The sequence below is a fragment of the Panulirus ornatus genome, chromosome 35 (genome assembly GCF_036320965.1).
Source record: "Panulirus ornatus isolate Po-2019 chromosome 35, ASM3632096v1, whole genome shotgun sequence".
NCBI lineage: Eukaryota > Metazoa > Arthropoda > Malacostraca > Decapoda > Palinuridae > Panulirus > Panulirus ornatus.
Window position 1 is genome coordinate 13,088,920 of NC_092258.1, and position 26,532 is coordinate 13,115,451.

General features: G+C 39.1%; 1 protein-coding gene and 1 long non-coding RNA gene across 7 annotated transcripts in view; one reads left to right on the top strand and one right to left on the bottom strand.

Annotated features, from left to right (window-relative positions):
- The window catches only part of LOC139760171 (X-linked retinitis pigmentosa GTPase regulator-like), a 145,083-nt gene extending 135,154 nt beyond the window's left edge, over window positions 1–9,929 (bottom strand). For 2 of the 4 annotated variants that reach the window (XM_071683092.1, XM_071683089.1), the window contains exon 1: window positions 1,058–1,253. In XM_071683092.1, coding sequence (XP_071539193.1) covers window positions 1,058–1,238 — 181 coding nt within the window. In that variant the 5' untranslated portion in view covers window positions 1,239–1,253. Of the gene's footprint in view, window positions 1–1,057; window positions 1,254–1,316; window positions 1,435–9,854 lie in introns of those variants that run through there. The other 2 variants (XM_071683091.1, XM_071683093.1) reach the window with 2 other exon arrangements.
- On the top strand, window positions 2,041–25,079 carry LOC139760172 (uncharacterized). 3 transcript variants are annotated; one of them, XR_011715267.1, is made up of 5 exons: window positions 2,041–2,679; window positions 22,722–23,014; window positions 23,349–23,863; window positions 24,030–24,272; window positions 24,475–25,079. It is a non-coding gene; the product is annotated as an uncharacterized lncRNA (long non-coding RNA). The 3 variants fall into 3 exon arrangements; XR_011715265.1 differs by having other exon boundaries at window positions 2,042–2,679; window positions 22,719–23,014; window positions 24,475–25,078; XR_011715266.1 differs by having other exon boundaries at window positions 2,043–2,679; window positions 22,719–23,014; window positions 23,526–23,863; window positions 24,475–25,077.
- Window positions 25,080–26,532: the final 1,453 nt, after the last annotated feature.

Genomic DNA, 26,532 nt, shown 5'->3' on the forward strand with positions numbered 1-26,532 from the left:
ACTCTCTTCACCCCAACATTCTCTCTTCTTTTCTGAAAACCTCTACAAATCTTAACCTTCACCTCCACAAGATAATGATCAGACATCCCTCCACTTGCACCTCTCAGCACATTAACATCGAGGCGGTGCGCAAAGTGAGAGGGTTAGGGAGAATGATTTGGTAAACAGAGAAGAGGTAGTAAAAGCTTTGCAGAAGATGAAAGCCGGCAAGGCAGCGGGTTTGGATGGTATTGCAGTGGAATTCATCAAAAAATGGGGTGACTGTATTGTTGACTGGCACAGTCCTATAAACACTTAGATATTAAAAGTCGTACATCAGCACTGAGATGCTAATGCAAGCTTCTTGTTTACATCATGCTTATAAATTTTTTTTCCATTCACTTGGCCTTTAGTAAACCCCTAATAATTCTCCCCTGGATGTCTCTTTTTTCAACTTCAGCTTTCCCATTACCATCCACACAGAACTTTACTCTCAAACATTTACACTCATTCACTTCCAATTCTTTACAATGCAAACCGATCTCAAACCCTGGCCCTCCCTTCCCTTTTGAAAACCAGAATCTTACTCTTTACTCACATTCATTTTCACTGTCTTCCTCCATCATATATCACTGAACCAGCTAATCGTTCAATCCACCTCTTCCTCTTATTCAACCAAGACAGTATCATCGGCATATAACTACTGTGGTATCTTCCTATCCATTTCTCAATGGTTAAGCATCACAACACAATCACCCCATCTCACACAATGTTCCATCCATAAAAAAAAAAGCATCAAATAAGCATGCAGACGTCAAAAAACTTTGACGTACTACCACACTTATTTCAAACTACTCATTCATACCTCCCACTTACCCTCACATATGTGATTTCCATTATAAAGCCCTGAACGACATTCAACGGTCTCCTATGCACATTACGTAAAATCATAACTTCCCGAAGTGCCTTCCTATTCACTTTAACATATCTTTTTTTTCAAACATATCAATGTTATATACGTCTCTAAAACCTTTTTATACTACTTGTCTAAGGGCAAAAATCTGATCTCCACATCTACCTTTTCTGAATCCACCTTGGTCCTCACCAACAAGGCATCCACTAAGCCTTTTCAAACAATCACTAACCATACACCTTGCCAAGCTCATGTCGTTAACCTTCACAACTCGTACACTCACTTTCAGTTCAATTTCTCTAACATAAAAGAACAGTAATTGTCTTCGTTCAATCATATGCTTCATATCCTTTGATTCAGCTCACTTATAGCACGACGCCCCCTGTATACCGCAACTTTTAATTTGTTACATCCCATTACACACCTTTCACACAGCCGCCACCTTAGCTAGAAACTTTCGGGTAATGCAGGTACAGTGCTGGAATCAGTTTCTTGCCAGAACGTTAAAAAAGGATGACGGAGACACTACGACTGAAAGTGTGACCAATTCTGGTATAACTGAGTAGTTAACCAAATCTTAGTTAAAAAAAAAAAAAAGAAAAGAAAAGTGAAAGCCTCGAATCTCCTACATATCGTAACTCCTTCTGTGGCAACATCTGGACCATTATAGATTCAGTAAGAAATATCCAGGATGCATAGAAAAAAAAATCTAGAGCATAGTAAAAAAAAGAAAACATGATGTATAGAAATTTAATCAAAGCAGTGAATACGTATTTGAATTCCAGCGGCAAACATAACCGCCTCGGGCGAGCATTTGTGACAAGTATCGATAAAGTTCAAGACGCGACGAAATCACAGAGAATTGTTGTGAGGTCAATGAACTACAACTGTAATGCTATAAAAGACCCAGCTGACTAAAGAAATGTGTAATACTATGACCAGTATATTACTTTTTTTTCATGTATTACGATTTCACGTTCTCCATTCCAATGATGCAACTGAAAACGGGGCGTTTTCCATATTCAACCCAAATTTTGTACCATAATATGAAAGAATGCATAAGAAAAATTTAACGACCAAGAAACCAGTTATACAAGCATTAAATTACCCATGAGGAAAAAAATTTTGGTGGATGCGTCTTACAATGTGAGCGAGAGTTTGAGGCGGTAATTCTAAACGTTGATAGTGACATAATGCGGCACTTGAGTTGCTTTATACTTGCGCAAACTCACTTGATACAGAGGCCCCATATTCAAATATCCGTTCCCCCACATCATTACCGATGTATTTCACCAATCCTACAACAAATGTGTGATTTCTTAATGGAATTTTGGTGCGTTTCCGTTGTTTTATGCGACCCATTCGCCAGTATGTGGGTAAGCGAAGCTAAACGAACAAAGTTTCGTTTATAACACGAAATTTCCACCAGTCTATTACTGTATAAGGAGCACTATACATTTCATGGAAATGGCCAGTCCAAAATATATAAGGCGTAGCCACCTGTAAGAATCAGCCAGAAAACTGTGACGAAGTGAAAAATCAGAGGAAATAGCGTTCTTAAATTGAAAAGATTATCACAATATTTACGTCTGGAATTTATATTTTTACTTATGAATTGTGTTCATAGAATGTGAAAAGGACATAGAAATAGGAGAAAACAGGAGCAATGTCCAGAGGAAAAAATATATATATACTGAAGAATTTCCTACTAGGAAGACCGCCACCATCGGGGAAAATCAGCTGATCAGCGGTAAACAAACATGACGCCCTCCACACCCAGGATCGCTGTGAGTGTACATTATGATCCCCATTTGAAATCCTTAGTTAGAATTACAAGCAGCAGAGTCCCTTGGTGATACAGCTAAAAATGAAAAGGCAACAGAACAATAAAGTATCATTATTGTGATTCCCCTGGGATTACTTAAGGATCTGAAGAAGTGTAGGTAAACTCCTAAAATATCTCGGATTTTGGGAGAGGTAATGAGGATGTGTGATTTAGAGCATTAATTTTTGTGTAACGATAATACAGAATGATACTAAGAGGAGGGGTTATTATGATCTGGGAAAATGTGGGGTATAATTATGGGATGCAATTCTAGAAATCAACAGAAACTTTGAACTTTTAGTTAGTTAAGAAAATGATTTTATATCATTGCACTCAGTTGTTCGGAAGTTTGTATGCTTACTGCGTTTCGTGTTCACACAGTTTCTACATCTCCATGCAATCAATATAGTAATAGGAAGTTGACAATAAAAGTGGGAGGGCTAGATAATCTGGGAACTTTTTGGACTAAAAGCAAGAGGAACAATTCTAGAAATCAACAAAACTCATGAAAACCACAGCCAACTTCTCATAGCAATCAAAATTTACCATACAGATGAGAACTGAAAATTATTTGATTGATATCATGTCATTTTAATTCATTTGCTGGGAAGTCAGTGTGTTTACTATTGTCTGAGCATTTATTTTTTTTTTACACTGGAGGCTTCAGTCTTGGACACAAGTTCACATCAAGGCCTGGCCTTAAATATAGAGGAATATATATTTTTATGCTGAAAGGATTATTTAATCAATATGACAGAAGAAAGGGCAAAATTACCAATTTGGACATCCAGCAAATTCCAAGACTTAAAAATCCAAAAAATTTGTTGGATGTCCAAAATGGTAATAATACCTCAAATCTAACCTAACCAAGACAAAATGCCAAAATTTGCTGGATTTATGAAATGGTAATAATATCAATCACAAAATCATATTTATTATAATTTTGATACTGAATACTGTGGTAAATCTCAGCTCTGGCAGTAGAAGTACCATCCCCTTCCACAACCTCTCCCTCTTTTTCTATTTACTCTACCAACATTTGTGGTCTCTCTAGTAACCTCTCCTCAGTTGAACACCATCTGTCTAGTACCTCTCCTAATATCTTACTTCTCTGTGAGACACAGTTGTCTAATGATGTTTCACTAGTTTCTTTTTCATATCTAATTATAACCCACTCACGATTCTGGTTCAAAGGTGGTGTTTGTGCTTATTCCAACATAACACACCTGTTGCATGACTCAAGGACCTTGAGTTTCCAAATTTTAATGTTATGTGGTCCAAAGTCTGTCTCCCTACAACCACACTTGTCCTCTTTCACCTATTGCTCTTCTAATTATACAAATTTTATATCGTTCTTCCACTATCTAAACTCTTGCCATGAGACTGTGACATCCTGTCACCCACAAGCAGTGATTCTCTACCTCAGGGATTCAACATTCACCATAGAGAAAGGTTGAATTCCTCCAATACAGATGCTGGAGAGATCAGAGCCCTTAGGTTCTCCATTCTCAATGATTTAGAGCAAATTGTCTCTCATCCTACCCATATACCTGACCACTGACCATTTCCCTAATATTCTGGATTTGTTTTTCACCTCTAGTCCATCTCGCTGTAAAAACACAGTCTCACCCCTAAGTGGTTCATCTGATCACACTCTCATAAATATATCTATTCAACTGGCTTCTCCCCTTCCTGCAGGCCTTTCTAAGGGTAAATACTGGCACCTGAACAAAGCTGACTAGAATAAATTGCAAAACTTCTTTTCTGACTTTCCTTGGACAAATTACTGTTTTTCATGTGGTGATGCTTCTGTCTCTGCCAAATGCACAACAAAGGTTATTTTTGTGGGAATGGAAGCATTTACCCCCCTCTTCTTCCAAGACTACTACTTCATCCCATCCATGGTTCAACCATTCCTGTTCTGAGGACACTTAGACAAGGGATCAGGCATATCGGGCTTGGATAAACCCTTCTTCCTCTGGCTTCCATTCAGGTTTTATCTGTTCATAATTGCTAGAAACATGTTATCCATGAGAAGAAGCATATCTTTATTTAAAGGAAGTGCGATAACCTCTCCTCATCATCTACTGATAGATCTTTCTAGTCTTTAGATAAGGGTGTCTCTAACAACTGTTGCTCTACCATTCCCTCACTTTATCATTCTGATGGTACAATAGCTGTCTCTACCTTTGACAAAGCAACTCTGGTTCCCGTTTCTCTTTTAACTCCCTCTTGGATGACTCTAACATTCCTTCACCCCTTGATGCTCCTTTTACTAATCCTATGCCTCTTCCTGTAATCTCTCTTCAGACTGTCCGGAAAGAGCTTCTCTCTCTGGACACAAGCAAGGTTTATGGTCCTGATGGCATCCATCTCCATGTACTGAATGTGCCTTTGAACTTGTACCTGTGCTTGCTCGTCTGATCCGTTTGTTTTAAGACCAAAACTTTTCTTTCTTAGAAACATGCCTTGATGCATCCCATCCCTAAAAAGGGTGACCGTTCTGACCCCTCTAAGTACTGTTCTATTGCTTTGACATTTACCATTTCCAAAGCCTTTGAATCCCTCCTCAACTTCCATATCCTAAAGCACCTTGAAAATCACAGTCTTCTTTCTGATCATCTGTATGGTTCTTGTAAGGGAAGATCCACTGATGATATTCTTTCCTGTCTTACTAATGTCTGGTCATCATTGCTGAAAGATTTCAGGGAGTCATATGTAACTGCCCTTGACATATCTAAGGCTTTTGACAAGGAGTGGCACTGGGGTCTCATCTCTAAGCTCCCCTCTTTTGGCTTCCCTCCCTCACTTTGCTCCTTCATATCTAGCTTCCTTCCCAGCCAGTCAGTCTCTTTGGTTATTGATGGATTAGTTCTCCCCTTTTCTCCAATAACAGTGGTGTCCATCAAGGTTCTGTCCTGTCTCCTAAACTTTTTCTCCTCTTTTCAATGATTTCCTCCCCTCCACAAATAATCAAATGCACTCATACACTGACAACTCAACACTGCATTCATCAACAGCCTTCAATTCTATTCCCTCTTCTCTCACTCGATCTGCACCTCAGCTTGACACAGCTTCTTCAATAAACTCGACTTTGACAGGATATCTCAGTGGGGGACACAAAATCTTGTTAAGTTTAATGCCTCCAGGACCCAATTTCTACCCATCATTCACTTGAAAACTCCTTACAGCTCTCATCTCTCCTTTGTCGGTTCTGTAATTCCACCTCTTTACTCACTGAACATACTTGGCATTACTGTAATATCCACTCTTTCCTGGAAACCCCACAGTACAGGAATAGCTAAGTCTGCCTCTAAGAAACCGGGTGTCCTGTTTAGATGTCGAAACTTCTCTTCTGAGCAGTTGCTCTGTTTATACAAGAGAATGATTCATCCTTGTAATGCTCTCACATTTGGGGTGGTTGTAGCTCTGTATCCTTGCTTGACAGAGTTAAGTCAAAAGCAGTCTGACTTATAAACTGTTCCAGGCTAATTTCCAAACTTGACTCCCTTGCCCTACGCTGCAATGTTGGTTCACTTTCCCTCTTTTATGTATATTACTTTGGTTTTTGCTCCTGAGAGCTAGACCATGCAATACCTGGCAAGCTGCTGCATCACATGATTATTGTGTGGCCATCAGACACTCAAGGGTGGACTGTTATAATACCTGCATCTTTCCCTACACATCAAAGCTTTGGAGCTCTCTTATCTTTTCATGTCTTTTCTAATAACTATGACCTGGCACATTTCAAAATGCAGGTCTTTCACTTTTTCAAAAATTCATAAATACTTTCCCTTGTCTTTTCTTTTTCCATTTCATAATTCTCTCTATATCTTAACTAAGGCCTGGCCTTGATGTGGACTTTTGTCTGTGACTGGAGCCTTCAACATAAAAAAAGTTTACCTCATTTTACTTGGCAATCATACCCCTCACATCTGGTTTCATGAAGAAAAAAGTAAACATCTTGTTCTGGTCTAAATCACTTGTACAAATTGCAAACAATCCATCGATATGCTTTTCAACCAAGTCTTGAGTTATTTTTGTGGTGCTCCTTAATTGCCAAGACTCTCTCGTTTTTCCTTTAGTATCTACCATAGTTCCTGATTTTTCATTCTATATAGCTCCAAGTCTTAAGTTATTTTTGTGGTGCTCCTTCATTGCCATGATTCTCTCCTTTTTCCTTTAGTCTCTACCATAGTTCCTGATTTTTCACTCTATATAGCTGTCATATCTAGAAAGGTCTCAGTTTTTGTGTTACTTGGGTCCATATCTTTCCTCTGCCTTTTAGCTTTTGACATTATCTTCCATTTCACCTACACGTCATTCAGCCTCATAAGAACATGATCACTTTTTCAGTTGTAAAGTCTGCCACTCATATACTATCCTGTTTGGTAATTTTACTCTTCCTTTTGTCCTCTTCCTCTCTTATCCTCTGGTAGTTAAGTTACAAAAAAGTAGTAAGGCTGAAAAGTCATAAATGTCTTAGATAAACATCTATACTATACCCAAAAGGGGTAACTGTTTAGCTAAGTTCCACAACACTATTAGCCAACTAATTGGCAAAACAGCATTTGAAGCACTGATGCCAACTAGTCGGCAAAATCGCGCTTGAACCACTGATGCCAACTACTTAACATAATAACCACTGCCTTCATAGTTTGATGTGATTACAGAAATACATGGAAAGAACTTATCTATTGTATCATTCATATTAAATTCTGTTAAATGAAGTGACAGCAGTATATCGGGGAAACACTATGGTTAATGTTATAATTAATGCACATATAAAGATTCATCAGAACATATATCCTCATCCACAGTCTACGACTTGCACCGATACAACACCATCAAAACTGTTATACCTTCAAACATACCCATCTTCACCATCCCATTTCATCACACATTCTTCAATGCTCCCAGGACTTTCACCCTTCACCCACTCTGTGAATCACCTCATCTCCCTTGTTCCATTTGCAGCTATGTCCACTCTCAGGTATTTAAAACACTTCACTTCCTCCAAATTTTCTCCATTCAAACTCACAACCACACTCATCTATCTCTGCTCTGCTAAACTTAATAACCCTGTTTTTATGCACAATTCCTCTCGCATTTCATTTAATTACTTTCATCTAATGAATATATTAAAGCTTCATAATATTAAACTGTTTACTTAATGGAAACATGAATGAATGAGAGAATCAATAATGGAACAGGCTTAGAAGGTTACGAAACCTTTACAGCAGACAGAGAAAAACCAGAGGGCATTGTATCAGTCTATATAAGCAGCAAGTTTGAGGCAAAACAGTTAATGAAAATAAACTCCAAGAAGGGTAGAACATACCAGCAATAAATACCATTAAGAGAGTGTCTTATAGACCACCTAATTTAGTATTAAAAAAGTAGTAATGGTAATGGAGGAGCTAATGAGTTACTTGGAAAACCCTGAACCAACAATAATACAGTCAGGCAACTTCAACTTTAGTTTTGTGGCTTGGAAAAAGATATGGATGCAAATTAAGTACAGACAATGTCTCAGCAGATGAAAGGGATCAATTGAAAATTTAACTAATATGTGTAAGGTTTAGTCCTCTACATATCATACATAATCCTACAAAATAAGGTTAGTCCTCTACATATCATACATAATCCTACAAGAAACACCACCAGTGCTGACTTGCTATTTACTAATGACAGACCACTTAGACATCAGGATAATCAATAGTAGATCTCGGATCAGATCACTGAAGTTGCTACAAATTATGCAGTAAAAACTAATGGACGCACATGAAATGCTATAAAATCAGATACCTATCAGTCTAAATGATATAAAATTCTACTCCAGCAGAATAAACTGAAATGAAACCAACAAGATAATGGCAAATACTGGTACAAGACAGCCATGCACAAAAAAACTTTTTGTTAGAAAATGGAGCAAAGAATCGCAGGCCTACTCCCTGTAAAAGGAAATGTAATAATATATGAAAAGGATACCACAAGAAAGAAGACAGTGGATAAATAGAACAGACTGGAAGGAAGAGCAGTTAAGTAACAAGTAAAAAGAGAAAAAGGTGAACTACAGAATAAAATAATTCACTGATAGTGGCAGATAAAAAAATCAACAACCATGTGATAAGTAAGCACACCAAGTTTGACTGTTCAGCAACAAATATGGTTTTGTGTTACTTTTTATTTTTTGGAAATCCCAAAACACTGTAGCCTGGAGGGTACCAAAGGATTAAGACTTCGATCATTTTAAAAGTTAATCTTGGCTACAAGGGAAGTTAAGTAAAATTTTCATAAGTTCTGCTAATCTTACAGGCATTTACATTAACACCACATTTACCCTGATACCAAACCCTCCCCATTTACACATTTCTTACCATATGATGGAAGAGAATCTTCAAAATTATGCAATAGTAGATTTAATCACTTCTACTATGCTTCAGGAGTCCAGTAACATATATATCTTCCAGATCCATAAGTTATTGACTATGGTGCCCCTAATGTAATATTTTAATCATTCTATAGTTAAAAATATTATTTGACATGATTTTGTTAATTAGGTCATTAAGAGTTATTTCTAACATTCACGTTTGCTGTTGCCTCTTCAGTACAATACAGATATCACTCAAACATAGGAGTTATTTAACTTGTAATGTAGTGGTTTTTTGCGTTCCAGATCGGCCAGTGCTAATATAATATTATCTGATAACAACAAACTGTAGCTATAAAGTAATTTCATCTTAAAATTTCTCCTTCCTCTCAATTATGTACACAGGAATTCATTCCATGCATAACTTAATTTCTGTGATAGTGGAAATAGATCAGTCCTTGAACAGAATTAGTGAATTAAGAAATTACAGCCAAATGTAAGAGTTACATTGACAATTGAATACAGTTAGAGGGCAAAAGTTACGGGTTGGCAAAGTTACCCAACAAACATCCTCATTTCCCTGAGGGTTCGACGAACTCACACAGGTAAGAAACCTTCCACTATTATTCACCTATGCTTTCCATTCCATGAAATGATATTATCCTATACCAGCATGAACACACGAAAGACACCTTCAGATTTCAACACTGCACCATTATGCAATTAGTCACACCTTAGGAAGCCTTAAAAGTACAAATAAATACCTGGGATGTCGAAGTCGTCGTCTACAGCCATTTTCAATCAAAACAATGCGGGCGCCGGGGGGATACGACCTGCGCATTGGGCTCGTCGATGGAGGCGGGACCTTTAAATGTTCGAGGGAATCGATCATATAAGTCTAATGTGATAAATATTAACACATGGAACTTTAAAAGAAATCAGATGAGACAGATGGTCACAATTTAAATTCCGTCTTTTGACAGAGAACCCTGGTCCTCAACATATCCTTCCCGATAACGTGTGCGGCTCGACTCTGCTTTTGGCTGTTATACTAAACAGAAAATTAATTTTTTTTTCGGAGATCTAATAGCGAATTTCAAATGTCATGCTTCAGCACAAGTAATATGTGATATTTTTGATGTGTTGCCTCTGAATCGATGACAGTGAAAAGGAATACATGTAAGGACGACCCTTGGCTTTTTTTTTCCAGAAATTATCCCCAAATCAGGGCCATTATATAATTATACAATTATGAAAATTGTGTAATAAGCGCGCTAAATATATGCAGTTGGAGACTAAAGTCAATGAATTTTGTATGTTTAGAAAGGTTTATTACTATCATTATTGTAACGAAGTTTATGGTGCCTAACCTCAAACGTAACTGTGTAACATAGAGTCGGTCAAAGACTATATAAATGTCTCAAAGACTCTGTATCGTCTTTGATATGTATAGTCTCGAGGGGAGATTGAAAAGGAGACGAACTCCCTTGGGTTTAGATTTGGTGTTGTGGCCTCAAGTTCCGTAGTGTATGAATATCCACGCCTGTGAATTTAGTCTTGAACTGACACAGGATTTGTTGGAAAGAGAGCATCCCATCCTCACAACGTTCACGCTTAACCTTACCAAGTCGGCACATTGTTCATTGTGCATTGTACATTGAGCATTCCAAGGTAATGCCCACCCTAACATAGCTTTCAACCTTACCCTCACGCTCAGGCTCACCTACATCGTCTCCCAGGACAAAGTGTAAAGGGAGCAATATAGGCCATTGTTTCCCATGATTAATAAGGCCATTTCTCGCCCTAAGCTCACCAGCATCATCTAATACTTAACCGTCTTCCTCAACTTTAAGTCAGTCAGGACAATACATCGTGCACACTAGGTTAGATATTACCCTATCTATATGGTAATTTCATTACCAACAGATATTCACAGCAAATCATTATATGCGCCAGGAAAATCTATTGATGTTTTTATATAGTTTCTAACTATTTATGATTCATATATGAGTTCAACAAATTTGGTGCCATATGTATAATGTGCGTGCATTGTATAGTCATTATAATCAATACAAATGTTTGTTAATGCCTATGAATGTGAAAGGACAATGAATACATCGGTTTTGTACACTAAGAAATAGGTTTTACCATTGTATCCTTTATAAATCCATTTACTGTGGCCGTCACTATGCGTCAAAGTATTTTATTTTTACACCGCAGCTGTTACATACAGGAATATAGAAAAGAACTCCGTCAATGCCTGTGAGTGCTCTCTGCAATAATCATGCGCTTTAGCCTAATTTTTCAGCATCCACTGTTACGATGGCCTTTATATACACATTTCTCAGGGAGGTCAGAACAGTGAGGTTGAGAGCTACCTTGGGAAAGGACAAACATCCTCCCCTCTCTGTGAACCGGATAGGGCCAGCAGTGTTCTTAGGAGCCTTTACATATTTTACCATTAACTTGCTGAAACGATACAAAATTAGAACAGCAACGATCTCACAAACATTGCAAATTGTATGTAGTGTATTACGGAACAAGGAGAAAGTGACGACGAACTTTTTGCTTCACTTTGAAAATAATGTCAGATTTGATACAGCAGGCACGCAGGCCCGGGACAGCAACCGGCCATTTACTGTGCCTGGGCCGAACGACATTTTGGGGAACCCTCTATTTGCCCTGACATATCCAAAGGTTTTGACAGTTTATGGCATCGGACACTCATCTCCAAGTCCCCTTTTTCGGCTTACCGCCCTCACTATGCTTACTCATATCTAGCTTCCTCTCTGGCTGATGTATCTCCGTTGTTGTTGTTGATGGATCAGCCTAACTCTCTTCTCCATCGACAGCGGTGTCCTTAAAAGTTCTGTCTTGTCTCGCTTTTTCTCTCTTCATCAACGATTTCATTTCTTCCACAAGTAACCAGATGCACCCATTCGTTGACGAATCAACAGTGCATTTTTCCATATACTCCAGTTCTGCTGCTTCTCTCACTCGATCTGCATCTTGTATAGACAACTTCCTCAATCAACTCAGATTTGGAATATATCAGTTGAGTATACGAAATCAGGTTCAGTTTAATGCCTTCAGGACACACCTTTACCCATCTCTCTACCGAAAATTCCTGAAAACTTTCTTCTTTGGCGGTTCTGGAATTCTATCTACTTGGTATCACAGTAAAATCTACTCTATCTTAGAAACCCCACATTATGGAAATAGCCACGTCTGCCGCTAAGAAATTGGGAGTCTTCTTTAGATGTAGAAACTTCTTTTCTGAACAATTGATTTATGCAGAATTAATCTGTCTTTGTATGAATTACTGCTCTCACATGATGTAACCTTACCTTTGCATCCCTGCTTGAAAGAGTTGAGTCAAAAGCGGTCCAGCTTGTGAACTCTCGCATGCTAACGTTAAAACTTGACCCGCTCTCCCCACGCCGCATTGCTGATTCATTTTGTTGGCATTACTTTGTTCTCTTGCTCCCCTTAACTGACTGCTTGTGCGCCTCCACCACTAGCTAGATCATGCAATATTGGTCAGGCTGTTGTGTTAAATGATTAATGTGTGCCGTTGACAAATCAAGGGTGGGCCGTTATAACGTTTTTTTCCCCTACACCTCGAAGCTTTTTAACTCTGCCCTGTCAACATCTATGACCTACGCCATTACTAGAAAAGATAGGTTTTCCACTTCGCTCAACATTCGTAGATATTTTCCTTTTTTTCCTTTTTCTCTTTCATTAATCTCTATATTTCAGTTGATGCCCAGCCTTGATGTGGATTTTTTTTTTCTGACTGGATCCTCAACACACAAAAAAAAAAATCTTGGTATTATGAATTAGAGCTGTAACGTTTATAATATCTGTGAACCATGTTCCCACGATGTTCCTATCAGGTAGTGTAGTCGATAGCGGTAAAAGATCGGTGGGTCAACGAATGTTTGAGTTGCCTCAAGTCTATACACCCCAACACCATCCTTTTACCTGCTGCTGCTTTCTCGTGTACATTTCTTAATCATCTGCATTCCTTCCTTGAGTCATGCCTATACACCTCCTTTCTTTTCTATTAGCAACTTTACTTCATCCCACTTCTCTACCCTTTCTTACCTGCCCATTTTCCCCCCCTTTCCGAATGCCACTCGCTTCTCGTGCACATACCAACGTTGCTTCCCTAAATGCATTCTGTTCCTCTTCCACTCCCACAGCTTCGTTTCTCTCAGCGTTTGCCATTCGAAACTTAATCTCTTTTGGAATATCTTCATACATCTCTCTTCAAGGCTCACTTACTCTCACCTCCTTCTCACCCATATCGCTTGCCCTTTTCCGAAAACCAACCATATTTATATATTTCTTTTATGATTAAGTTGGATTCAAACTATACGAGGCAAGGTAGCATTCATTGGACAATCCAGAATACAGACTCCGTTTTTGTTATCACAGTTTTTCTCAGATGGAATCTTTGATCTCACGTAAAGAATGATGTAACAGGAATGCCAAGTTTCGTGAGTGAGCCATTACCTAACCCGTCATGAATTATTACCAAATTCATTTTCATCAATTTCCTAAAAAAATATATATTATATATATATATATATATATATATATATATATATATATATATATTATTATTATTATCATTATTATTATTTTGCTTTGTCGCTGTCTCCCGCGTTTGCGAGGTAGCGCAAGGAAACACACGAAAGAAATGGCCCAACCCACCCCCATACACATGTATGTATATACACGTCCACACACGCAAATATACATACCCATACATCTCAGTTTACACATATATATACACATACCCATACATATATATATACATATACCCATATATATATATATATATATATATATATATATATATATATATATATATATATCATTTGTTATATTTATTATACTTCATCGCCGTATCCCGCATCAGGGAGATAGCGCCAGGAAATAGACGAAGAACGGCCCATCCACTCACTCACTCACACACACACACACACACACACACACACTATATATATATATATATATATATATATATATATATATATATATATATATATATATATATATATGTGGATCAGGTGTTTGCTTTGAAGAATGTATGTGAGAAATACTTAGAAAAGCAAATGGATTTGTATGTAGCATCTATGGATCTGGAGAAAGCATATGATAGAGTTGATAGAGATGCTCTGTGGAAGGCATTAAGAATATATGTTGTGGGAGGCAACTTGTTAGAAGCAGTGACAAGTTTTTATCGAGGATGTAAGGCATGTGTACGTGTAGGAAGAGAGGAAAGTGATTGGTTCTCAGTGAATATATATATATATATATATATATATATATATATATATATATATATATATATATATATGTTTGTTGAGTATTCCTGGGAAATTATATGGGAGGGTAAAGGCTTGTATGGAGCATCAGATAGGGGAAGAGCAGTGTGGTTTCAAAAGTGGTGGAGGATGTGTGACTCAGGTGTTTGCCTTGAAGAATGTATGTGAGAAATATTTGGAAAAACAGAGTGATTTGTATGTAGCATTTATGGATCTGGAGAAGGCATATGATGGATATGATAGAGATGCTTTGTGGAAGGTCTTAAGAGTATATGGTGTGGGATGCAAATTGCTAAAAGCAGTGAAAAGTTTTTATCAAGGATGTAAGGCATGTGTACGAGTGAGAATAGAGGAAAGTGATTGGTTCTCAGTTAATGTCGGTTTGGGACAGGGGTGCGTGATGTCTCCATGGTTGTCTAATTTGTTTATGGATGGGGTTGTTAGGGAGGTGAATGCAAGAGTTTGGAGAGAGGGGCAAGTATGTGTCTGATGTGGATGAGAAGGCTTGGGAAGTGAATCAGTTGTTGCTTGCTGATGATACAACGCTGGTGGCTGATTCAGTGAGAAACTCCACAAGTTGGTGACTAAGTTTGGTAAAGTGTGTGAAAGAAGAAAGCCGAAAGTAAATGTGAATAAGAGCAAGGTAATTAGATTCAGTAGGGTTGAGGGACAAGTTCATTGGGAGGTAAGTTTGAATGGAGAAAAACTGGAGGAAGTGAAGTGTTTAGATATCTGTGAGTAGATTTAGCTGCAAATGGAACGATGGAAGCGGAAGTGAGTCATGGAGTGGGGGAGGGGGCGAAGGTTCTGGGAGCATTGAAGAATGTGTGGAAGGCGAGAACGTTATCTCGGTTAGCAAAAATTGGTACGTTTGAAGGAATAGTGGTTCCAACAATGTTTTTTGATTCCGAGGCATGGGCTATAGATAGGGTTGTGTGGAGGAGGTGCATGTGTTGGAAATGAAATGTTTGAGGACAATATGTAGTGTGAGGTGGTTTGATCGAGTAAGTGATGAAAGGGTAAGAGAAATGTGTGGTAATAAGAAGAGTGTGTTTGAGAGAGTAGAAGAGGGTGTATTGAGGAAAGATTGACAAAGAGGATATATGTGTCAGAGGTTGAGGGAACGAGGAGAAGTGGGAGACCAGATTGGAGGTGGAAGGATGGAGTGAAAAAGATATTGAGCGATCGGAGCCTGAACATACAAGAGGGTGAAAGGCGTGCAAGGAATGGAGTGAATAGGAATGATGTGGTGTACCGGGGTCGACATGCTGTCAATGGTTTAAGCCAGGGCATATGAAGTGTGTGGTGTAAACTATGGAAAAGTTTTGTGGGGATGAAGGTGAGTGTTGGTATTACAGAGGTATAAGTTTGCTGAGTATTCCTGGGAAATCATATGGGAGGGTATTGATTGAGAGGTTGAAGGCATGTACAGAGCATCAGATTGGGGAAGAGCAGTGTGGTTTCAAAAGTGGTAGAGGGTTTGTGGATTAGATCTTATCTCTGAAGAATGTTTGTAAAAAACAAATGGATTTGTATGTAGCATTTATGGATCTGGAGAAGGCATATGATAGAGTTGATAGAGATGCTCTGTGGAAGGTATTAAAGAGTAAATGGGTGTGGGAGGTAAATTGCTAGAAGCATGAAAAGTTTTTATCAAGGATATATATATATATATATATATATATATATATATATATATATATATATATATATATATATATATATATATATATTTCCTTTTTTTTTCCTTTTAAACTATTCGCTATTTCCCGCGTTAGCGAGGTAGCATTAGGAACAGAGGACTGAGCCTTTTTTGGAATATCCTCACCTGGCCCCCTCTGTTCCTTCTTTTGGAAAAAAAAAAAAAAAATATCCTCACCTGGCCCCCTCTGCTCTTTCTTTTGGAAAATTAAAAAAAAAAAGAGGGGAGGATTTCCAGCCCCCCACTCCCTCCCCTTTTAGTCGCCTTCTACGACACGCAGGGAATACGTGGGAAGTATTCTTAATCCCCTATCCCCAGGGATAATATATATATATATATATATATATATATATATATATATATATATATATATATATATATATATTGGAAAGGATCACAATTTTGCGCGTGATCAAGATATTCCTATGAGTCCATGGGGAAAATGAAACACGAAAAGTTCCCAAGTGCACTTTCGTGTAATAATCACATCATCAGGGGAGACACAAGAGAGGAATATAACAGTCAGTTGATATACATCGAAGAGATTTTCGCCCCCTCCCCCACCCTATGATTCACTTCCACTTCCATGGTTCCATCCGCTGCCAGATCCACTCCCAGATATCTAAAACACTTTACTTCCTTCAGTTTTTCTTCAGTCAAACTAACCTCCCAATTGACTTGACCCTCAACCCTACTGTACCTAATAACCTTGCTCTTATTCACATTTACTCTTAACTTTCTTCTTTCACACACTATACCAAACTCAGTCACCAGCTTCTGCAGTTTCTCACATGAATCAGCCACCAGCGCTGTATCATCAGCGAACAACAACTGACTCACTTCCCAAGCTCTCTCATCCACAACAGACTGCATACTTGCCCCTCTTTCCAAAACTCTTGCATTCGCCTCCCTAACAACCCCATCCATAAACAAATTAAACAACCATGGAGACATCACACACCCCTGCCGCAAACCTACATTCACTGAGAACCAATCACTTTCCTCTCTTCCTACACGTACACATGCCTTACATCCTCGATAAAAACTTGTCACTGCTTCTAACAAGTTGCCTCCCACACCATATATTCTTAATACCTTCCACAGAGCATCTCTATCAACTCTATCATATGCCTTCTCCAGATCCATAGATGCTACATACAAATCCATTTGCTTTTCTAAGTATTTCTCACATACATTCTTCAAAGCAAACACCTGATCCACACATCCTCTACCACTTCTGAAACCACACTGCTCTTCCCCAATCTGATGCTCTGTACATGCCTTCACCCTCTCAATCAATACCCTCCCATATAATTTACCAGGAATACTCAACAAACTTATACCTCTGTAATTTGAGCACTCACTCTTATCCCCTTTGCCTCTGTACAATGGCACTATGCATGCATTCTGCCAATCCTCAGGCACCTCACCATGAGTCATACATACATTAAATGACCTTACCAACCAGTCAATAATACAGTCACCCCCTTTTTTAATGAATTCCACTGCAATACCATCCAAACCTGCTGCCTTGCCGGCTTTCATCTTCCGCAAAGCTTTTACTACCTCTTCTCTGTTTACCAAATCATTTTCCCTAACCCTCTCACTTTGCACACCACCTCGACCAAAGCACCCTATATCTGCCACTCTATCATCAAACACATTCAACAAACCTTCAAAATACTCACTCCATCTCCTTCTCACATTACTACTACTTGTTATCACCTCCCTATTTGCGCCCTTCACTGAAGTTCCCATTTGCTCCCTTGTCTTATGCACTTTATTTACCTCCTTCCAGAACATCTTTTTATTCTCCCTAAAATTTAATGATACTCTCTCACCCCAACTCTCATTTGCCCTCTTTTTCACCTCTTGCACCTTTCTCTTGACCTCCTGTCTCTTTCTTTTATACATCTCCCTCTCAGTTGCATTTTTTCCCTGCAAAAATTGTCCAAATGCCTCTCTCTTCTCTTTCACTAATAATCTTACTTGTTCATCCCACCACTCACTACCCTTTCTAATCAACCCACCTCCCACTCTTCTCATGCCACATGCATCTTTTGCGCAATCCATCACTGATTCCCTAAATACATCCCATTCCTCCCCCACTCCCCTTACTTCCATTGTTCTCACCTTTTTCCATTCTGTACTCAGTCTCTCCTGGTACTTCCTCACACAAGTCTCCTTCCCAAGCTCACTTACTTTCACCACCCTCTTCACCCCAACATTCACTCTTCTTTTCTGAAAACATAATGTACATAAGTATTCGTATTTAAGTAGGAGAGATGGCCAGAGGGCGGTATTGGAGTACATGTTTATTGATAGGTGCATGAAAGAGAGACTTTTGGATGTTAATGTGCTAAGAGGTGCAACTGGATGGATGTCTGATCATTAACTTGTGGAGGCGAAGGTGAAGATTTGTAGAGGTTTTCAGAAAAGAAGAGAAAATGTTGGGGTGAAGAGAGTGGTGAGAGTAAGTGAGCTTGGGAAGGAGACTTGTTTGAGGAAGTACCAGGAGACTGAGTGCAGAATGGAAAAAGGTGATAGCAAAGGAGGTAAGGGGAGTGGGGGAGGAATGGGATGTATTCAGGGAAGCAGTGATGGCTTGTGCAAAAGATGCTTGTGGCATGGGAAGCGTGGGAGGTGGGCAAGTTAGAAAGGGTAGTGAGTGATGGGATGAAGAAGTAAGATTATTAGTGAAAGAGAAGAGAGAGGCATTTGGACTATTTTTGCAGGGAAATAGTGTAGATGACTAGGAGATGTATAAAAGAAAGAGGCAGGAGGCAAAAAAGTGGGCAAATGAGAGTTGGGGTGAGAGAGTATCATTAAATTTTCTGGAGAGTAAAAAGATGTTTTAGAAGGAGGTAAATATAGTGCGTAAGACAAGGGAACAAATGGGAACATCAGTGAAGGGGGCTTATGGGGAGGTAATAAGTGGTAATGGTGATGTGAGAAGGACATGGAGTGAGTATTTCGAAGGTTTCTTGAATGTGTTAAATGATAGAGTGGCAGATATAGGGTGTTTTGGTCTAAGTGATGTGCAAAGTGAAAGGGTCAGGGAGAATGGTTTGGTAAAGAGAGAAGAGGTAGTGAAAGAATGTGGAAGATGAAAGCCAGCAAGGCAGTGGGTTTGGATGGTATTGTAGCAGAATTTATTAAAAAAGGGTGTGATTGTGTTGTTGACTGGTTGGTGAGGATATTCAGTGTATGTATGGCTCATGGTGAGGTCCCTGAGGATAGGCAGAAAGCATGCATATTGCCATTGTACAAAGGCAAAGGGGATAAAGGTGAGTGCTCAAATTACAGAGGTATAGGTTTGTTGAATGTTCCTGGGAAATTATATGGGAGGGTAATGATTGAGAGGGTGAAGGCATGTACAGAGCATCAGACTGGGGAGGAGCAGTGTGCTTTCAGGAGTGGTAGAGGATGTGTGGATCAGGTGTTTGCTTTGAAGAATGTATGTGAGAAATACTTAGAAAAACAAATGGATTTGTTTGTAGCATTTATGGATCTGGAGAAGGCATATGATAGAGTTTTGAGATGCTCTGTGGAAGGTATTAAGAGTATATGTTGTGGGAGGCAAGTTGATAGAAGCAGTAAAATGTTTGTATCAAGGATGTAAGGCATGTGTACAAGTAGGAAGAGAGGAAAGTGATTGGTTCCTGGTGAATGTCAGCTTGCGGCAGGGGTGCGTGATGTCTCTATTGTTGTTTAATTTGTTTATGGATAGGGTTATTAGGGAGGTGAATGGAAGAGTTTTGGAAAGAGGGCAAGTATGCAGTCTGTTGTGGATGAGAGCGCTTGGGAAGTGAGTCAGTTGTTGTTCACTGATGATACAGTGCTTGTGGCTGATTCAGGTGAGGAACTGCAGAAGCTGGTGACTGAGGTTGGTAAAGTGTGTGAGAGAAGAAAGCTGAGAGTAAATGTGAATAAGAGCAAGGCTATTAGGTACAGTAGGGTTGAGGGGTGAGGGCAAGTCAATGGGAGGTAAGTTTAAATGGAGAAAAACTGGAGGAAGTGAAGTGTTTTAGATATCTGGAAGTGGATTTGGCTGTGGATGGAACCATGGAAGCGGAAGTGAGTCACAGGGTTGGGGAGGGGCGAAGGTTATGGGAACGTTGAAGAATGTCTAGAAGGCAAGAACATTATCTCAGAAAGCAAAAATGGGTATGTTTGAAGGAACAGTGGTTCCAACAATGTTATATGGTTGTGAGGCATGGGCTATAGATCGGATTGTGCGGAGGAGGGTGGATGTGTTGGAAATGAGATGTTTGAGAACCATATGTGGTGTGAGGTAGTTTGATAGAGTAAGTAATGGAAGGGTAAGAGAGATGTGTGATGATAAAAAGAGTGTGGTTGAGAGAGTGGAGGAGTGTGTGTTGAAATGGTTTGGTCACTTGGAGAGAATGAGTGAGGAAAGTTTGACAAACAGAATATATGTGCCAGAGGTGGAGGGAACAAGGAGAAGTGGGAGACTAGATTGGAGGTAGAAGGATGGAGTGAAAAAGATTTTGAGCGATTGGGGCCTGAACATGCAGGAGGGTGAAAGGCATGCAAGGAATAGAGTGAATTGGAACGATGTGGTATACTGGGGTCGACATGCTGTCAGTGGATTGAACCAGGTGGTTTGGGCCATTCTTTCGTCTGTTTCCTTACACTACCTCACTAACACCAGAGACAGCAACAAAGTATAATAAATAGAAAATATAAAAAAGATAGATGAATATATATTCATTATTATTTATTTTTATTATACTCTGTTGCTCTGTCCCGCATCAGTGAGGTAGCACAAGGAAACAGATGAGAAAATGGCCCAACCCAGCCATATGCACATATATATATATACACACACACGCCCACATACATACCTCTACATTTCAATGTATACATACATATACATACACAGACATATACATACATACACATGTACATATTCGTACTTGCTGCCTTAATCCATTCCCGTTGTCACCCTACCACACATGAAACAGCATCCCCCTCCCCCCACGCGCGCCTGAGGTAGCACTAGGAAAAGACACAAAGGCCACATTCGCTCACACTCAGTCTCTAGCTGTCATGTGTAATGCACCGAAACCACAACTTCCTTTCCACGTTCAGGCCCCACAAAACTTTCCATGGTTTACCCCAGACGCTTCACATACCCTGGTTCAATTCATTTACAGTGCGTCCAACCCGGCATACCACATCGTTCCATTTCACTCTATTCCTTGCACGCCTTTCACCCTCCTGTATGTTCAGGCCCTGATCACTCAAAATCATTTTCACTCCATCCTTCCACCTCCAATTTGGTCTGCCACTTCTCCTCGTTCCATCCACATCTGACGCATATATCCTTTGTCAATCTCTCCTCACTCATTCTGTCCGTGTCCAAACCAGTTAGCACATCAGTTTTTCACTTCTTCCAAAATTTGTAAACACTTTCCTTTGTTCTTTTTCCCTTTTATAATCATCTCTATGTTTCAGTTAAGGCCTGGCCTTAATGTGGACTTTTTTCATGACAGGAGCCTCCAGTGAAAAAAAGTATATGCTTACTAAGGAAATTAGATGTTGTGTTAGGATTTTATGAAATAGGTGAGGCTATTATTTTGTCCCTCTGGGCATCTGGACATGTTGGATTTGCTGAAAATTAATTGGCTGCTATTATGGTAAAAGCTGGTTATACAAAGAATGAGGTAGATTTCCATGTCCCTAAACATATATGACAGTTGAGAGATTTTGTCAAAGAACCTTTTGAGATGACCTTTGTGGAAGAGAGGATGTTAAAGGAAACAGTATGATTATAAAGTGTGATGAAATGTATGGAGGTGTTGAAAATTATACTTATGGAAATGATAGATAATCATGTATTCATACACTACAGGAAGAGAGTATTGTACTCATAGGGACCCTCTTGTAATTTGTGTACCATCAAGGATATCATTGTAGCTTTACCAAAATTATGATACAAAATTAGGTGGGAACATAGAATGAGTTGTGAGGACAACAAAAAACGTAGGAAGAAAAGGGCACACTTGAGGATTATATGCAAGAATGTAACATACTATCTGGGGTTAGTGTGAGATATGAACAATAATTGCTATTAGATTTTTAGAATGTAATGAGGTTTTTTGGAAATAACATAAACAGAATACTTTTAATGCATCACCTAAGATTCCCCTTCCCCTGTCCTTATTTTAAGGTTTGGTAAGGTTCATCATACCCCAGTCAGAAAAAATGTTGGATTGATGAATCTTCAGATAATCTTTGTTGATTTATTGAGCCACAAAGAGTAAAGAATGGGGAAATTTTTTGATTCCTCATTTGCTTAGGAAATGGCAAACATGTATTAAAGAAAGAAGAAAAAATTAAGAGTTACATTAATCATGATTGCAGTAATGATACTGCTACCATACTTGAAAACTGACTGAAGGTAAAGTTATTATCTAAGTGTCATCTTTTTAACTCTTTATTCTCAGAACTGTTGACACTGAGAAGTTTTTGCATAGATTTATTGATAAATCTTTTAGATTTTGATTGCATAATTCTTCAGAAGATGAATTATTCCTTTTCTGATGTTATTGTTTGCTTTCCAGAAGGATATGTCTCAAAAATTTGACATTGTAAGAAGCTTTAAGTAGCAGTTCACCAAACTGCTCTCGAAGAAAACTCACAATGGTGCATGTAACTGTATTGAAAGAAGATGAAGATCCTTCAGAAGTCTTTCAATTAAAAATTTGTTCTGGTTGTGAGGCAGGCTGCAATGGAAAACGATCAAGCTACCATTGCCCAATTTGTCCTCCAAACAGATTTAAGCCCACCTGGATCAATAAAGTGGAGACGCACTTGGTTGCTCACTTCTCTCATTCTAGAGGAACAGTCCATTTGAGGGGTAGGTATTTTTTGCAGGTGTCTGTTTTGTATTAATTTTGTTGCCACAGAATATATGCAAAATAATTTAGATCACCTGAAGATTTGCTCCCCATTCTTTAGTTAGCTTACGTTGGTACCCCAAACCTAACTTGAGAAAATCATTTGGGGGGGGTTGAATCTTATGATTATCCAATATAATTTACCCATGTGCAGGCCAAAGAATTATGTAGGGCAATTGGCCCATTATATTACCTTTTCTCTTATAATAGTCTTTCATGTTATGATAATATGTACATATTTTTAAGCACATGCATTATCTCTGGAATTGAATATTAAAAAACTGTGTATTTCAGGATACAAGATAACTGGATGTCTTCAATTGTGTCATGGTTATAAGGACTCAGGGTGAGGCAGATCCCATTTTCACTGTGCATTCTGCTCTAGAATGCTTACCAAGAGGTTTTCATTTATACAGCATCTTTCTGCATATGGAGTAAAGGCAGATTCAGTAGATTCAGTTTCTCCCGCAGATGGTATCGTGGGCATGGAAATTTCTACAGAATGGTCTCAGTCACCCCAAGATCCATCACTGGAGCCATCCTCTGATCCTAAACTATAGCCATCCAAAGAGCTTTCTGCAGATAAACCTCTTCCTCGGAAAAGTAAATGTCCCCATTGTTCCAACCATTTCCATCCCAACTCCCTGAGAAGGCACATTCGCCTGAAGCACATTAAGGTTGAAGCCAGCACCAAAGATGATCAGAGGGAGAAATATCTATATGCTTGTTGTGTGTACAGTGTGGCAAGAAATTCAACTAACCCTAGGTATCCAGTCCATGTGGTGAGAACTGAAGGGCCAAATGAACTGGTGAGATATGTTATTGTTCATGTGATAATGAAAGTTCAGTATTTTGCTTTGAAGGCTGCATTCTTTTCTGAAATATTTAGAAAAAATCAGTTTATGGATATTTCTTGCTTTATGTCATGATAACGAACATATTATATTAGCAGTAACCTTGTTTTCCATCTACTAGTTGCAGTTTGATGTTGAGGATTGTATGGAATTGTCACAAATCCAGTGGTGTAGTGGGAATACCAGTTACCTTTGTCACCATCTCCAGTCAGTTCCATATGCTGTTCCAGGGATTTGCTGCAACCTTGATACTGACAGATTAGAATGTATGGTGTCCTTGGGATCCTTATGAACAGCTAACTATGTTGATTGTATTTCTAGATTGGAACGGGCCAATGAAGAACTAATACCATTATTAGTCAAGGTATGTCAGATGTTAGTACCCTTGTCATAAAGACAAGCAGAAAGTAGATGCATATTATGATATCTGATTTCATTACTTGTATCATAATATCAATGTTTGTTTAAAGAAATTAAATGAACTTGTAGTGGTAGAGAGAATTGACTAAAAATATTTTGAAATACTCATTGTAGTTAGAATAGTTTTCTTATTTCTCTCTTCACAGATTCCAGATGATCCTATGACAAGTGATCAATACACCTTTTTCAGTGTATTTACTGAATGCATAAGCTGGTGGTGCAAGTCAGAACGCACATTTGTGACCCTCAACACCAAGACATATGCTATAAGCTATCAGTGCCAACAGAAAGGATGTGAACATATGGCCATTGTCAAGTGGTGGCTGTTCCAGGAGGACCAGGTGTCTACATTGCATGCTCTGAGTGAGGAAGAGGAAGTGCAGCCTGAGGAGGTGTCCTGCAACAACAAATATCCTCCAGTCGATGAGCCCCTAGAGAAAATGATAGCCTATATTCAGTCTGAAAAAACCATCCCTCTGGACATCCTCCAGCTAGAATTCAATGCTACTGATATACCAGCACACCTTATTGCTCCTGAAACCACTTGCCATTTCTGCTCAGGAACTTTGTCTGAACCCAAGATTATCTGCAAGCAAGCTGTGGTTATACACATTGCAAACCAACCAAACAGAAGTATGTTGCATTTACAGGGCAGTCACTAAAATTTCTGGTGTGGACATGATAAAAAAAGTTTTCCTTGTATTCTACATTCCATTTCTATAATTAAAGAATACAGATGAATATTTATTTATTTGCTGCAACCTGGATACTGACAGATTAGAATGTATGGTGTCCTTGGGATTCTTATGAACAGCTAACTATGGTGATTGTATTGTGACCAAACCATTTCAATACACCCTCTTCTGCTCTCTCAACCACTCTTTTCATTATCACACATCTCTCTTACCCTTTCATTACTTACTCGATCGAACCACCTAACACCACATATTGTCCTCACACATTTCATTTCCAACACATCCACCCTCCTCCGCACAACCCTATCTATAGCCCACGCCTCGCAACCATATAACATTTGTTGGAACCACTATTCCATCAAACATGTGCATTTTTGCTCCAAGATGACGTTCTCGCCTTCCACATATTCTTCATTGCTCCCAGAACCTTTACCCCCTCCCCACCCTGTGATTCACTTCTGCTTCCATGGTTCCATCCACTGCTAAATATTCCCAGATATTTAGAACACCTCTTCCTCCAGTTTTTCCATTCAAACTTATCTCCCAATTTACTTGAACCTCAACCCTACTGAACCTAACAACCTTGCTCTTATTCACATTTACTCATAACTTTCTTCTTTCACGCACTTTACCAAACTGTCACCAACTTCTGCAGTTTCTCACCCAAATCAGCCTCCAGCACTACAACAACTGACTCACTTCCCAAGCCCTCTCATCCACAACAGCATGCAGACTCACTCCTCTCTCCAAAACTCTTGCATTCACCTCCCTAACAGCCCCATCCATAAACAAATTAAAAAGCCACGGAGACATCAAGCACCCCTGCCGCAAACTGACTTTCACTGAGAACCAATCACTTTCCTCTCTTCCTACTCGTACACATGCCTTACATCCTTGATAAAAACTTTTCACTGCTTCTAGCAACTTACCTCCCACAGCATATACTCTTAATACCTTCCACAAAGCATCTCTATCTACTCTATCATATGCTTTCTCGAGATCCATAAATGCTACATACAAATCCATCTGCTTTTCCAAGTATTTCTCACATACATTCTTCAAAGCAAACACCTGATCCTGACATCCTCTACCACCTCTGAAACCACACTTGCTCTCCGAGATAACATTCTCACCTTCCACACATTCTTCAATGCTCCCAGAACCTTCGCCTTCTCCCCACCCTGTGACTCACTTCCGCATCCATGGTTCCATCCGCTACTAAATCCACTCCTAGGTATGTAAAACACTTCTTCCTCCAGTTTTTTCCATTCAAACTTCTCTCCAGATTTACTTGTCCCTCAACCCTACTGAATCTAACAACCTTGCTCTTATTCACATATACTCATAACTTTCTTCTTTCACACACTTTACCAAACTCAGTCACCAAAATCTGCAGTTTCTCACCTGAATCAGCCACCAGCGCTGTATTACCAGCAAACAACAACTAACTCACTTCCCAAGCCCTCTCATCCACAACAGCCTGCATACTCACTCCTCTCTCCAAAACTC